Consider the following 14,112-nt stretch of genomic DNA (forward strand, 5'->3'; position numbering starts at 1 on the left):
ACCAGCAGGGGGGCTACAACCAGCTAAGACTGGTTTAGGTAAGGGTGGTGAGATGAGGAGGCACATTGGTGAAGAAGGTGGTGGTCTGGACTGAGGACCGCCTGAAGGGCCGGTCAGTGAGCTGAAACAGACAAGATGACCTCCAATGAACACTTTTACTACTAAATAGTAGAGATGGACCGATCCGATATTACGTATCGGTATCGGTCCGATACTGACCTAAATTACTGGATCGGATATCGGCGAGAAATAAAAAATGTAATCCGATCCATTAAATATCAAAAAAACACCTCACAAAACTTGCGACACGGCGTAACTCGGCTCATAACCGTAGCAGTCGGAGCAGTGTGCGTCACGTGATTGAGCGGCTGTGTGTATTTGTAGCCTCGCTACCAAACCAGCATTTCATCTCCGAGGAAGTTATCCCAGAGAGAAGTAAAGCAAGTGTGTAAGTTCATCTCTGAATGTTTGTAAAGCGTTCCCACATTAAGCTTAACAACCGATATATGGAGCGACTGCCTCTCTCTCTCCCTCTCCTGCTGCTACTTCAATCATGAAACTGATCAATGATCAGCTGATCGGCTTTTCTGTCGCGAGTCCGTCTCTCTTCTTTGTTTTTGGTCCACTTTGCACCAGAAAGAGGAAACCAGCGGCTGAACAACAGCAGCACGTTTAAGCTTGATAAGCTGGTGTTAGAATGTATTTAATATTACTTTCTACACCAGGATCCTTTTCTACGTAGCTGACAGCTGGTAACTGTGCAGGGGCGGATCTAGCAAAGTGTAGCCAGGGGGGCCGATAGGGCATGAACAGGGAAAAGGGGGCACAAAGACATACTTTTCTTTCTTATTCTCATTTAAAATGTCTAGCTTTTAATAAATAATTATCTGAATCTTACACCCAAAGTTTTAATCTGATGTAAAATGTATAGAAGTCCATTACTGTATATAGTAACTATTAAGTCTAATATACCCTAGTAAGCTATAGTACTTTTTCCTTTGGGAAGGTACCATCTGTGCAGTCTGCAATTCTGTTGAAGAAAGATGTTGAATCTATTTAATTATTCTTGAAAAATAATTTATTTCTGTGCATTTTTTTCACCTTGCATCAAATTAAAGTTGATTACATCGATTAAGCATCATGAGGTGGAGGGTGGGGGTGGTTCCTATTTTTTTTTTTTTTGCTGGGAGTTTGCAACCCTATTAGTTAGGTTGCTTAATATTTCTGCTAAGTACTCTTTTAAAATACCAGAATAGGGAGGATGGAGCAGGTTTAAGTTTATTAGATTGATCAGTGTTGCTGAACTATGAAATATTTTGGGTGCAGTGTGTTTTTTACATACAGGTATAACAGAATAGCTTTAGTGTTGTTGTTTATTTAAACTTGAGTATGAACTTATACAAAATGCAGCAAGATATTAAAAAACAGTTTTATTGATTAAAAAACACAATATCGGATTCATATCGGTATCGGCAGATATCCAAATTTATGATATCGGTATCGGTATCGGACATAAAAAAGTGGTATCGTGCCATCTCTACTAAATAGTACAGGTAGTAAGAGAGATAGTTTCAGTCCAGGTAAAGTCTGCTGAAGTGAAAGAAGTACTCTATGGTCTCCTTCTTCTTCTCATTCAATGATAATCTTTGGGGTAAAGAGGTGATCAGATTAACAGGTGGTTTTCTGTCACGACAATCCCAAATCATTTATCATTTCCTTGGAATCTTTAAATCAATGACTATAAAACTTCCAGCAGTTATTCCTGACATACACATTCCCAAATCTCCTCTCTCTCTATATATATTGTATGTATGTATATATATACACACATATATATATATATATATATATATATATATATATATATACACATATATATACACATATATATATATGTAAATAAAGGTACATGAAAATGCTTTCTTAATCACTTATTTATACTTTATAAATTTGACAATGAATGTTTTATATATGATTGTTTTTAATCCAGAATAAAGAATTATTTTTCCCAGGGCGTATCTGAGCTTATGACTTCCAGGCCATGCTCTGCACAAATGTTCCTGTATATTATGCCAGCAACCTGGCTATAGCATTCTATGCACTGCCTGCTAGCATCTTGCACCCTACTGTTATGTACAGTAGAGGCATCAGAGGTATCCTTATATGGATAAGTGGCAGAGAATGGATGGATGGTGAGTGTATTACTTTAAAAAAGCCCTTCCCTTCCAGTTGACTTAGCATTGCAAAGCAATATTTTGTCCCTCCTTTCTCTCCCTCCATGCTTCTGTTAGTCAGACTGCAGGAGCTCTGTGCACATAAAGGCCAGCTAATACCTGGAGCTCTCTTGTCTCTCTACTGCATCACCGGTCAGGGTGTCCTACACTGCCCCCATCAGAGCAACACCTGCAATGTCTCTTCTTGATGTTGGCAGTGATAGTGGTGTTGCATTATGTAGCGTTACATAATGTGTATGATGCTGCTGTAATCCTAATAGAGAAGTAGTTTGGTGTGCTTTGCCTTGTACCATAGATAAGTGTGTGTCAGTGTCAGTAAGAAACAAAGGTACCAAAGAAAATCACATTTTAATAACTAAATTCTGTAATGACTTTTCCCCCACTTTGACTGAGGTGTGTGTGTGTGTGTGTGTGTGTGTGTGTGTGTGTGTGTGTGTGTTTGGACGGGTGGGGGGTAGAGCGTCTTTCTTTATGGCCATCTCTCCCTGTCTCCACAGTGACTTGTCACCAAGGAGACAGAGCTGTTGGCAAGGCAACCAAGGGTGACGCCTATGATGAGGTGTGACAGCATAAGTATTTTTAGCTCGTCAGCTAGGTGTTCACAAAGGATGGATGGGAGGTAGAATAATGAAAAAGAAAGACAACAGCTGGTTCAAATAAGAGCTAAATGCTGTGTGTGTCATGGTCAGTGGATTGGTTCTTATGTAGTGCTTTGTTACTCTACCTGAGCACTCAAGGTGCTGATGTCACAGACCAGAATGACCACCAATAGTCATAGTAGGCTGTGGTTAAAGAGGACTAAATGGACCGAGTAAAGTACTTACAATACATGGGTGAGGCCACAGTACGTGACTATGAGCAGGTATATATTCACTCTTTTCATTTCACTTTCTTTAATAGTACTTTGAAGATTTAGATGAACAAAATGCAGCTTAAAACAGTCATGTGATGTTAACACCTGATATTTATTTAAACCCACACACAGCACTACAGATATAGATCAGACTTGTTTTGATTTTATTTTTAAAGCTGATGTGGTAGTTTATTTAGTTTATTTAGTTAATCTAGTTTAACCCTTTTTCAATTATTCAAAATATCACCAAAAAATTACAAAAGAAATCAAATCTGTGCATGAATGTTTAAAATCCCCAATTCTTTAGTTTCCAGTGATAAAGAATGAAAAAGAGACTTTTGCTGTTATTAAACTGCTGTTCTTGAAGAGGACATGAAACACTTTACAGGCTTATTTACATCACAGAGTCCTGCTCTCAGAAACTGGACATGGATGTAACTTTGTGTGTGGATTTAAGAAATCAAGTTTTTAGAATATTTTAGTGCCATCCTGTGCCAGTGCAGAACTTTCAATCAGCGGGTTGGTTGGTTGGTAGCAGTAAGTAGATTTACAAGCAGTAACTCAGTGGAACATAAGGACAGTGAAACAAAAAATCGGTTTAAGGGGATCACATTTGCTGTCCCAGGATGCAACAGTGATGTTTTATGTTAAGGAATCACGTTTTTAAAAAAGGAACTCTGAGAAAGAGACGACAGACTTTTTATTTTGACTGACTGGTTTTCTTCATATTAGAAGTGAGGAATGAAGGTGAAGCCCATATGTAAGTGAAGAAGAGTGTGAGGTGGAGATTTTTAAACATTTTCCTGCTAACACTTGATGTCAGGGTTTCAGTAAGTAAGGCAGGTATGTTCGTGTTGTGATGTAGTACCCTGTTATGCTGTGAACTGTTTGGGGAAAGAGAGAATGATTAGCGGATGAAATATCCCTGGTTGCATCTTGTGAACAACTACTTTGCCAGCTGATTGTGCAGCCGGCAGCCGGCGTGTGTTGGACTTACTGAATATTCTGTCTCGTGCGTGCGTGGCTCTACACGAATTGACAGACAGCTAAACATATGCAGTAGGCAATGAAAGCGTTGAATGATGACTCAGACATGGAAGTAAAGTAAAGGGCTGTTTACATTTTTGTCTTCACTAGTGGACATTCTTCCAGGGCCTTTCCAGAATCTGTGGAAAGACACAGCTTGCCCTTCTCACAGGTGGATGCTGAAGGATTAAACAGAGAGACTAGTGGTACACCTCACTGTGCAATTCCCAATACTAAAATGGCTTCCTGTATTACCCTGCTCATGTGACCCTAAACATCCAATAGGAAGGAATTCAAGCAAAGCCACAGTCACCTGACCGCAGTTTCCAAGCTGACCACTAGGAGATGCTAAAATACTTAACTCTCACATAACATTACACTGGGCTGCTTAACCTATGAAATGTCTGCCTGTCATCTGTGCATTACTTTAATCCCAGGCATCTGTACAGTATTTTATATTTTAGTGTTTCGAAAACTGGCATAAAAATACAAAGATATACTTGATTATAAATCTAATGCAATCAAATTACAAACACCTGTGAAGATATCTGTTTCTTTTTCTTTCTTTTCCTGACTCAGCTACAGTCGCTCCTGATGGCACATTAGAAAAGTCAGGGTTTGGGGATGACCTGAGCAGTGAAGAGGACCTCCTCTATGATGAATTTCGAGGATCTGGACATCGTTATGGACACCCAGGAGGAGGCGGAGGAGAGCAACTCGCTATCAATGAGGTAAGCAACATGGGACTGTAATCTCTAGCACCATGTTGTGACCACCAAGGTCAGAAGAATTATATATGTACTCTCAATTGATCCGTGTGAAAGATAGATGTCCTTGACCAAATGTAGGGTGTGGATGATACCAAACTAAAAACAAAAAGAGTTCATTCTCGGCAGAGGACTACAGTGTGACATAAACCTGACCCTGGAGTAGTAAGAGTCATGTCAGCAGGGGGATAGCCTGCCAAGTCAGAGAGTGTTAGGAAAAAGAAAATGCTTAAGTTTCTTTTCATGTGTTGAATGTTAGGGTCTATAAAAGTTATGAATTTGACCAACTTGGAGGGAAAACAGATGTAAAAAGATATTTGACATAAAAGCTTACATGAGTCCTGATTTTGAGTTGTGTAGACACATCCACAAATAAAGTTTTTCAGGTCACCATTTCACTCCAGAAATTCTACATGTGGCTGTGGGTGATTGCTTTGACAACTGTGATAAAAAACCAGGGTGTAAGTGAACCAGGATGTTATATTTATCTAATACAGCATTTCACTCAGTCAACCCAGCAAAAAGCCAAAATCTACTAATTGATGAAAAATCTACACACGCGTCTTTTAGCCTCTTGTAGCATAACTAAGCTCTCTAAACTCTGTAAGCTGTTTCTTCATGGTTATGGGTTTAATCCTATACATTATCATACATGCCAACCCTCCCGATTTTTCCGGGAGAACGGGTTACCCCAAAATCTCCCAGAGCCACCATTCTCCCAAATTTCCACCCGGGCAACAAAAATGAAACAAAAATGAAAAACCATATGCCAGAATTCTTTCGCTCCTCAGGTTAAACATGATATATAAGTCACTTAGATAACCTAAAAATGTTATTGTTTGACTTTTTTCAGTGTTTTATTTGTTCCTGAGTAAATCGGTTTGGCTGAGATTAAAGTTATTAGATTAGATTAAATAAAACTTTATTAATCCCTCGGGAGGGTTCCTTCCGGGGTTTTCACACAGCTGAATAAACGTCAAACAGAAAACTGATTAAACAAAAGTGTGAGATGGTCGAGAATTTACGCCAGCGTCCTGTTATATTTTAGATAGCAAGGAGCAGACGGCCGAGTTTCACTCCACCGAGACAGCGGTGACGTAATTCTGAAGGCTAGATCGTCACAGTCACTCACTTCCGGCCTACCCGGCTTTCTGAGGACCTGGCCCAATTAGACCACAAAGGCCGGGTCCTCAGGTGGATGCAGCCTTTGAATCTGGACAGCCCAGCCATAACGGTGACATTCAACTTACTTTAAATAAATAATTTTAAATAAATAAACACTGTAAATGGCCTCGCTAGAAGTCTGACTAGCTATCCAAACAGCTAAACATGAACCCAGGAACTCCAGACAATAGATGAGATCTTATGAAGTTTACTGGTTCTTTCATTTTGTGAAACTGTAACAATAAAGCACATGTGGAAATGTACATTACTCATCTGTACTGTTAACAACAACATACAGCCTTAAACCAATGACCTAACAATGCATTTGAGAAGCTAGCATGACGATTAGCACCACTAATTAGCATATGAACTGGCGATCTCATTTACATATGAATAGCACATTGAAAACTTGTTAACTGTGATCCATCACACATAAAGACAACACTTGGAGTGTCTCGTCGCTTTTTACCATTAAATACTTACAGACAATGCTTTAACAAACACCCAAAAGAAGGACATGAATGTGGTGCGGCCATCTTGAAACAGCATAGCAAGAAAACATCCACTTCCTGTTTAACTCTTCTTCTACTGTCATAAAATATCAACTTAAAGGGGCCACAGGGTGGCACATTTCACTAACATCTGAAACATGGAATTAATTAAGCAGTAACATAACACTCCCCGCCTGGGATTATAACAATCCCACATTAAATTGTCAGTCACTAAACTTTTCGGGGGACAGCAGCAAAACTACTTCTGTTACAGGACGAGAGAAAGTCTTCTTATTGCCTGAGTGAGAAGTAGTTACTTCGACTTTCCTGACAAGTCCATCTTTCCCTGGGAAAGTCTTGGTTATGATGCACATGGGCCAATCGCTCCTCTTCACCTGAATATCTTTGAGCAGAACGATGTCCCCTTCCTTGAGACTTTGTTTCTTGTCCTGCCATTTGTGTCGCAACTGAAGAGTATGAAGGTATTCCCGTCTCCATTTGGACCAGAACATGTCAGCGAGACTTTGTACTCTTTTCCATTGTTCTTTCAGAAGTATCCCCTTTCCAAAATCACCAGGGGGTGGCGTTGCTGAGTCTGGTTTCATCGTGAGTAGCATTGATGGCGTGAGGATGAGAGGTGACTCAGGATCAGTGGACACAGGAATCAGAGGGCAAGCATTTATGATGGCGCAGACTTCTGCCATGAATGTTGACAATAGTTCATGTGTTAGTAGTGCTCTTTTGCAGTCCTGTAACATAGAATCAAGGATACGCCTGGCAATCCCAATCATTCACTCCCAGGCACCGCCCATATGGGATGCATGTGGTGGGTTGAAGATCCATGAACTGTTTTGTTTGCTTAAGTAGCCTTCGACATCCTTGACCGACATGTTTGATCTGTCCATTTTCAGTTCACGAGAGGCGCCGATAAAGTTCGTACCGCAATCCGATCTTAGTTGTCTTGCCGGGCCTCTGATTGCAAAAAGCCGCCTTAAAGCATTTATGAAGCTGTCTGTGCTCATTGATTCGATCAACTCGATATGGACTGCTCTTGTTGACAGACATGACAACATCACAGCCCACCTTTTAGAGCTAGCTTGTCCTCCTCTCGTGCGCCGTGTTACACTGTCCCATGGCCCGAACACGTCTACACCTACATATGTGAAGGGGGGTGCAACTCGCATTCGTTCAGATGGTAAGTTTCCCATTTGCTGACATTCTGCTTTTCCTCTCAATTTCTTGCATGTGACACACTTAAAAAGCGCTGAACTGATAGCCCTTTTGGCCCCTACCATCCAGAACCCTGCAGCTCTAATGGCACCTTCTGTGAAATGTCTTCCTTGGTGTTTCACAGTCTCGTGATAGTGCCGTATTAAGAGCATTCCCAAGTGGTGTCGGGCAGGGATGATGAGAGGGTTAGTGGTGTCGATGCCCAGTTCAGATTGTATGATCCGGCCCCCAACTCTTAAGAGTCCATTACTGTCTAAAATCGGAGGCAGTTTCCAGAGACTGCTTGAGGAGGAAATCTTGATTCCTTCCTGAATACACTTTATTTCCCTTTTGTAGCACTCACTCTGAACACTCTTTATGATGCAAACCTTTGCATTTTCCAATTCTTCCACCGTGGGTTGACAGAGATGCCAACCACGACAGCTGGATGCTTGGTTGGATTGACCAAAGGAACGAGCAATGTGGATCAAGCGGGCAACTGCTCTGAGGAGAGGACTGTAGTTGGAAAACTTCTCAAAATGAGGTGAACTTACTGTTGACTTTGTGGCTTGTGTCAGATTTGTTGCCACCAGCGGACGTATTTCCATATCAAGGGCGGGATCCACAAGGTCAAACGTGACCGGAGATTGTGGCTGTGCAGACGGTTTGAGGAGAAAGGCCGGCCCTTTAAACCATGTTGTGCTGCTCAGTTGCGCTGCTGCAACAGAGCGGGACCCATAATCTGCTGGGTTGAGTTCGGATGGAACATGTTTCCACTGGTTGGAGCATGTTGATTGGAGGATGCGTTGGACCCTGTTATGCATGTACACATAAAATCTTCGTGACTGATTGTGGATGTAGCCTAGCACGACTTTACTGTCAGTGTAGTACTCAATGTCGTCAAAAGTGATGTCTATTTCCGCTACTATCAGCTCCGCAACTTCAACTGCAAGCACTGCAGCACGTAACTCTAGCCTTGGAATTGTGAGGCCGGCTTGAGGAGCTAGCTTTGTTTTCCCAAACACAAAGCCGATTTCTGTTTCGTTTGAAGTAGACAGTTTGATGTAAGCGACAGCTGCAATGGCTTTCACGGATGCATCGGCAAATACACAAAGTTTTTTGGTTTGAGCGCCAGATGTAGAGAGGGAAGTGTAGGGGCGTGGTATTTGGAGACCTTCTAAATCTCGAAGTGAGTCCTTCCAAATGCTCCACTCTGCTTTCATGTTGTCTGGGAGTGCTGCATCCCAGTCATCCGTCAAGCTGGCAAGTTCTCTGAGAATCAGCCTGCCTTGAATTGTGATTGGAGCGAGAAACCCTAGGGGGTCGTAGAGACTATTAACAGTAGAGAGGACACCTCTACGCGTGAAGGCCTTTTGCTCGTTTTCAACTTTGAATGTGAAAGTGTCCGTGTTAACATTCCACAGCAGCCCTAAACTGCGTTGCACTGGCAAGTCTTGAGCACACAGGTCCAAGTTTCCAATATTTTTTGCCCTGTCTTCTGGTGGAAAAGCCTCTAGGACCGTAGGTTGGTTGGAGATGACTTTGTGTAGTCTGAGATTTGAGGAAGCAAGAGCCTGTTGAGCTTGTTGGAGAACTTGTATAGCCTTTTCTTCAGTAGAAAATGACTTGAGAGCGTCATCGACATAGAAATCTCGCTCAATGAATGTCCGCACCTCACTCCCAAAATCTGGCTCACCAGTCGCTGCTGCTTTCTTCAACCCATATATGGCGACAGAAGGGGAGGGACTGTTCCCAAAAATGTGCACCCGCATGCGATACTCTATAACTTCAGATGACATGTCGTTATCTTTGTACCACAAGAAGCGGAGAAAGTCTCTGTGGCTCTCTTTGACAACAAAACAGTGGAACGTGTTCAATGTCCGCCGTTATGGCCACCTGCTCCTTTCTGAATCTTATGAGCACCCCAACAAGACTGTTGTTGAGGTCGGGGCCTGTTAGCAACACGTCGTTGAGAGAGACTCCTTCATATGGGGCGCTTGAGTCGAATACGACCCTAATTTTGGCAGGTTTCTTCGGATGGTAAACTCCAAACAAAGGGAGGTACCAGCATTCCTGGTTCTGACTGAGAGCTGGTGCCACTTCAGCATGTCCTCTGGTAAGCATGTTCTCCATAAACTCCAGAAAGTGTGTTTTCATTTCAGGTCGTTTTTCAAGAGTGTGCCAGAGTGACATAAGGCGATCGTAGGCCAGTTGTCTGTTATTCGGGAGCCGTTGTCGTGGCGATCGGAAGGGCAGAGGACCAACCCAGCTATTGTCACTGCCCTGATAGAACTCTGAGTCCATTATTTGGAGAAACTGCATATCCTCAACTGATGGTGCAAGTCTGTGATCATCCACTGTGCGTGTGAAAACCTGCTGACCAATGCTGTCCACATTACATCCTGATACATGAATGCTTGAGGGGCTGTGACTATGCTCAGGAGCTTTTGTGAATGTCTCTTTAACAGTTATTTGACTGCTGCATGGCTGAAAATGGCTTGCACAGCCATTCTCCAGTATGAAAGTCTTATAACCGTTCACGTGTGGGGGTCTGTGCACTCCATCAAGACAGACATCACCTACCACAACCCAACCCATGTCGAGTCTCTGAGCAAATGGGGCGTCGTCTGGGCCATTGATTTGCTCCCGGACTTTGTGGACTCGAAGCATGTCTCGTCCCAGCAGTAGTAGTATGTCGGCGTTTGGGTCTAATGGTGGGATCAAGTTAGCAATCTGTCGTAGATGGGCGTGGTGATGGGCAGCTTCTGGAGTCGGTATCTCAGAGCGATTATCTGGAATGTCGTTACATTCGAGGAGTGTTGGTAGAGGAAGACTTGCTTTTCCATTCACTGACTCTACTATAAAGCCGGAAGCACTTCTTCCTGATACTCCTGTGAGTCCGGCACACGTCTTTAACATGTACGGGCGACTCTCTCCTTGGATCTGAAAAACATCAAAGAACTGGGAACGTGCCAACGATCGATTGCTCTGATCGTCCAAGATTGCATACATTTTCTTTGTTTGCTCTCTGTGTCCAGCAGGATATACATTCACTAGTGTGATTTTTGAACATTCTCTGGCGCTCACTCCTTCTCCACACACCTCAGTACACCGAGACGTGACTTCTTGGGTGTCTGCTTTGTCACTCTCCCCACCTTGCTGTGGGGAAGGCGGCGATTTAGACTCCCGTGGTGCTGGACCTGGGTGGAGGGCAGAAATGTGATTCTTGCTGTCGCACTCAGTGCACGTGATTTCTGATTCACAGTTCTTGGCTAGATGGTCAGTAGATGAGCAGCAGCGAAAGCAGACGTTTAACTTTTTGAGAATCTGTTTGCGCTCTTCCAAGGGTTTCTCTCTGAACCCTCTGCACCTTTTCAGGGGATGAGGCTTGTTGTGAATTGGGCACTGTTTATTTGGATTCACAGCACATTTGGATTTTTCTGCATCTGCCTTGTCCTGTACTTGAGTTTTGTGAACAGATATGGGCTCTTTGGGGAACCTTTCATGCATGTGTCTTCGTTCTGTTGTTATGGGTTGGTTAGGGCTGCGAACGCTGAAGCTAGGGTCAGTTCGTGTTCTGGCTTCAGTGCGAATGAAGTTGACCAACACAGTAAAGGGGGGAAAGCTGACGCCATAATCATGCTTGTACTTTGAGCCAATATTCATCCACTTTTCTTGTAGATTGTACGGCAATTTTTCAACTATCGCTTGGATCCCTCTTGATGTGTCTAAGTAGGACAAGCCAGGTAAGTAACCATCCAGCTTAGCTGCCTCTAGCTCTAACATTAGGTCAGCAAGATCACGGAGTTTATAAGGCTCTTTAAGTGTGATTTTAGGGAAGCTGTCGACCTTTTGAAAGAGAGCTTGCTCTACAGCTTCTGGGGAGCCATATACTTCTTCAAGTCTGTCCCAAGTCATAGCTAAACCAACTTCAGGGCATCTGATATTGACAGCTCTCATTTGTTTGGCTGAATCTTTACCAAGGTAGCGCACCAGCAAATCCAGCTCTTCTCCTGGTGAAAGGTCTAACCCTGCAATTGCGGTTTTGAAAGATGATTTCCATGTCCAGTAATTCATGGGTTGGTCATCAAAGCTGGTAAGGCCTGTAGTAATGAGCTGGCTGCGGGCTAGATATTTGGCAAGGTCGTAAGTCGGTTGGCTCGGGGCATGTTCACTGTGAGCACAATTGGATTTATATGGTGTCTGAACAAGAGGGGTAAACTCTTTGTAGCTGGTGGATAGGGGCTTGTACAGTTCATTATGAGTAGCAGCACAGTTTGTTTTCTCTTCCGCTTTTACAGCGATTTCTTGAAATCGCTGTAAAAGCCCCAGTTTTTACTGGGGCTGTTGATTCTGCCACATTGTTAGCTGTTTGTTCCAAAACGTACTGCGCAGTGCGTTTTTCTTTGTTCTCAGATAGGGATGGCCCATAAGCTACACTGCGTGTTTCGAAGCCTAATTCAAGTAGACCAGCTTCTAAAGAATTAGCTTCTGCTATGGCAGCCTCCTTCTCTTGTTCTGCTCTCAGTGCGTCGAGAGTAGCTTGTAAGCGTGCTTGCTCAACTTTAATTTCTATTTCTCTCTTTGCATATGAGGCTCTTGCTTGAGCAGCTTCAGCCGTCGCTTTTGCTCTGAGCAGTTCAATGCTAGCTGACGAGCCTGCTTTTGATGGTGGTTTGTGGGAACGGACTGACTCTGTCCCGGTTTTGGAGGATTTACTTTCAGACATTTTGGATTTGTTGTATTTTGATTGCGTCCGTCCGTATATTTTACTTAGCTTTATAGGATGGTCGTAGCTCCACGCGGTGGCTTCTGTAGCTTTGATGTTTGCCGTGGTGCTGTCTTTTCACTGTAAATGGCCTCGCTAGAAGTCTGACTAGCTATCCAAACAGCTAAACATGAACCCAGGAACTCCAGACAATAGATGAGATCTTATGAAGTTTACTGGTTCTTTCATTTTGTGAAACTGTAACAATAAAGCACATGTGGAAATGTACATTACTCATCTGTACTGTTAACAACAACATACAGCCTTAAACCAATGACCTAACAATGCATTTGAGAAGCTAGCATGACGATTAGGACCGCTAATTAGCATATGAACTGGCGATCTCATTTACATATGAATAGCACATTGAAAACTTAGAATAGAATAGAATAGAATTCAACTTTATTGTCATTGCACATGCACAGGTACGGGGCAACGAAATGCAGTTTGCATCCATCCAGAAGTGCTTTAGTGATATAGATATATTACAATATATATTAGCAATAATATAGATATGGAAGTATATTACAGAAATTAACTTGTTAACTGTGATCCATCACACATAAAGACAACACTTGGAGTGTCTCGTCGCTTTTTACCATTAAATACTTACAGACAATGCTTTAACAAACACCCAAAAGAAGGACATGAATGTGGTGCGGCCATCTTGAAACAGCATAGCAAGAAAACATCCACTTCCTGTTTAACTCTTCTTCTACTGTCATAAAATATCAACTTAAAGGGGCCACAGGGTGGCACATTTCACTAACATCTGAAACATGGAATTAATTAAGCAGTAACATAACAAACACTGTAAAATTCACATTTTTTGTATATATGTATGTATATGTATACCCCTGCCCCCAACCTTTTGAATGTCTCCCTAATTCTGAGGTCTCAAGGTTGGCAAGTATGTACATTATACAGGGAGTGCAGAATTATTAGGCAAGTTGTATTTTTGAGGAATAATTTTATTATTGAACAACAACCATGTTCTCAATGAACCCAAAAAACTCATTAATATCAAAGCTGAATGTTTTTGGAAGCAGTTTTTAGTTTGTTTTTAGTTTTAGCTATTTTAGGGGGATATCTGTGTGTGCAGGTGACTATTACTGTGCATAATTATTAGGCAACTTAACAAAAACAAATATATACCCATTTCAATTATTTATTTTTACCAGTGAAACCAATATAACATCTCCACATTCACAAATATACATTTCTGACATTCAAAACCAAACAAAACAAATCAGCGACCAATATAGCCACCTTTCTTTGCAAGGACGCTCAAAAGCCTGCCATCCATGGATTCTGTCAGTGTTTTGATCTGTTCACCATCAACATTGCGTGCAGCAGCAACCACAGCCTCCCAGACACTGTTCAGAGAGGTGTACTGTTTTCCCTCCTTGTAAATCTCACATTTGATGATGGACCACAGGTTCTCAATGGGGTTCAGATCAGGTGAACAAGGAGGCCATGTCATTAGTTTTTCTTCTTTTATACCCTTTCTTGCCAGCCACGCTGTGGAGTACTTGGACGCGTGTGATGGAGCATTGTCCTGCATGAAAATCATGTTTTTCTTGAAGGATGCAGACTTCTT

General features: G+C 42.3%; 1 protein-coding gene across 1 annotated transcript in view; it reads left to right on the plus strand.

The window, feature by feature from the left end:
* arhgef4 (Rho guanine nucleotide exchange factor (GEF) 4) overlaps positions 1-14,112 on the plus strand; it is a 91,407-nt gene that overhangs the window by 38,119 nt on the left and 39,176 nt on the right. The window contains exon 2 of the mRNA XM_031739596.2: positions 4,693-4,844. Coding sequence (XP_031595456.1) covers positions 4,693-4,844 — 152 coding nt within the window. The remainder of the gene's footprint in view (positions 1-4,692; positions 4,845-14,112) is intronic.

This window comes from Oreochromis aureus, linkage group 9, assembly GCF_013358895.1.
Source record: "Oreochromis aureus strain Israel breed Guangdong linkage group 9, ZZ_aureus, whole genome shotgun sequence".
NCBI classification, from domain to species: domain Eukaryota; kingdom Metazoa; phylum Chordata; class Actinopteri; order Cichliformes; family Cichlidae; genus Oreochromis; species Oreochromis aureus.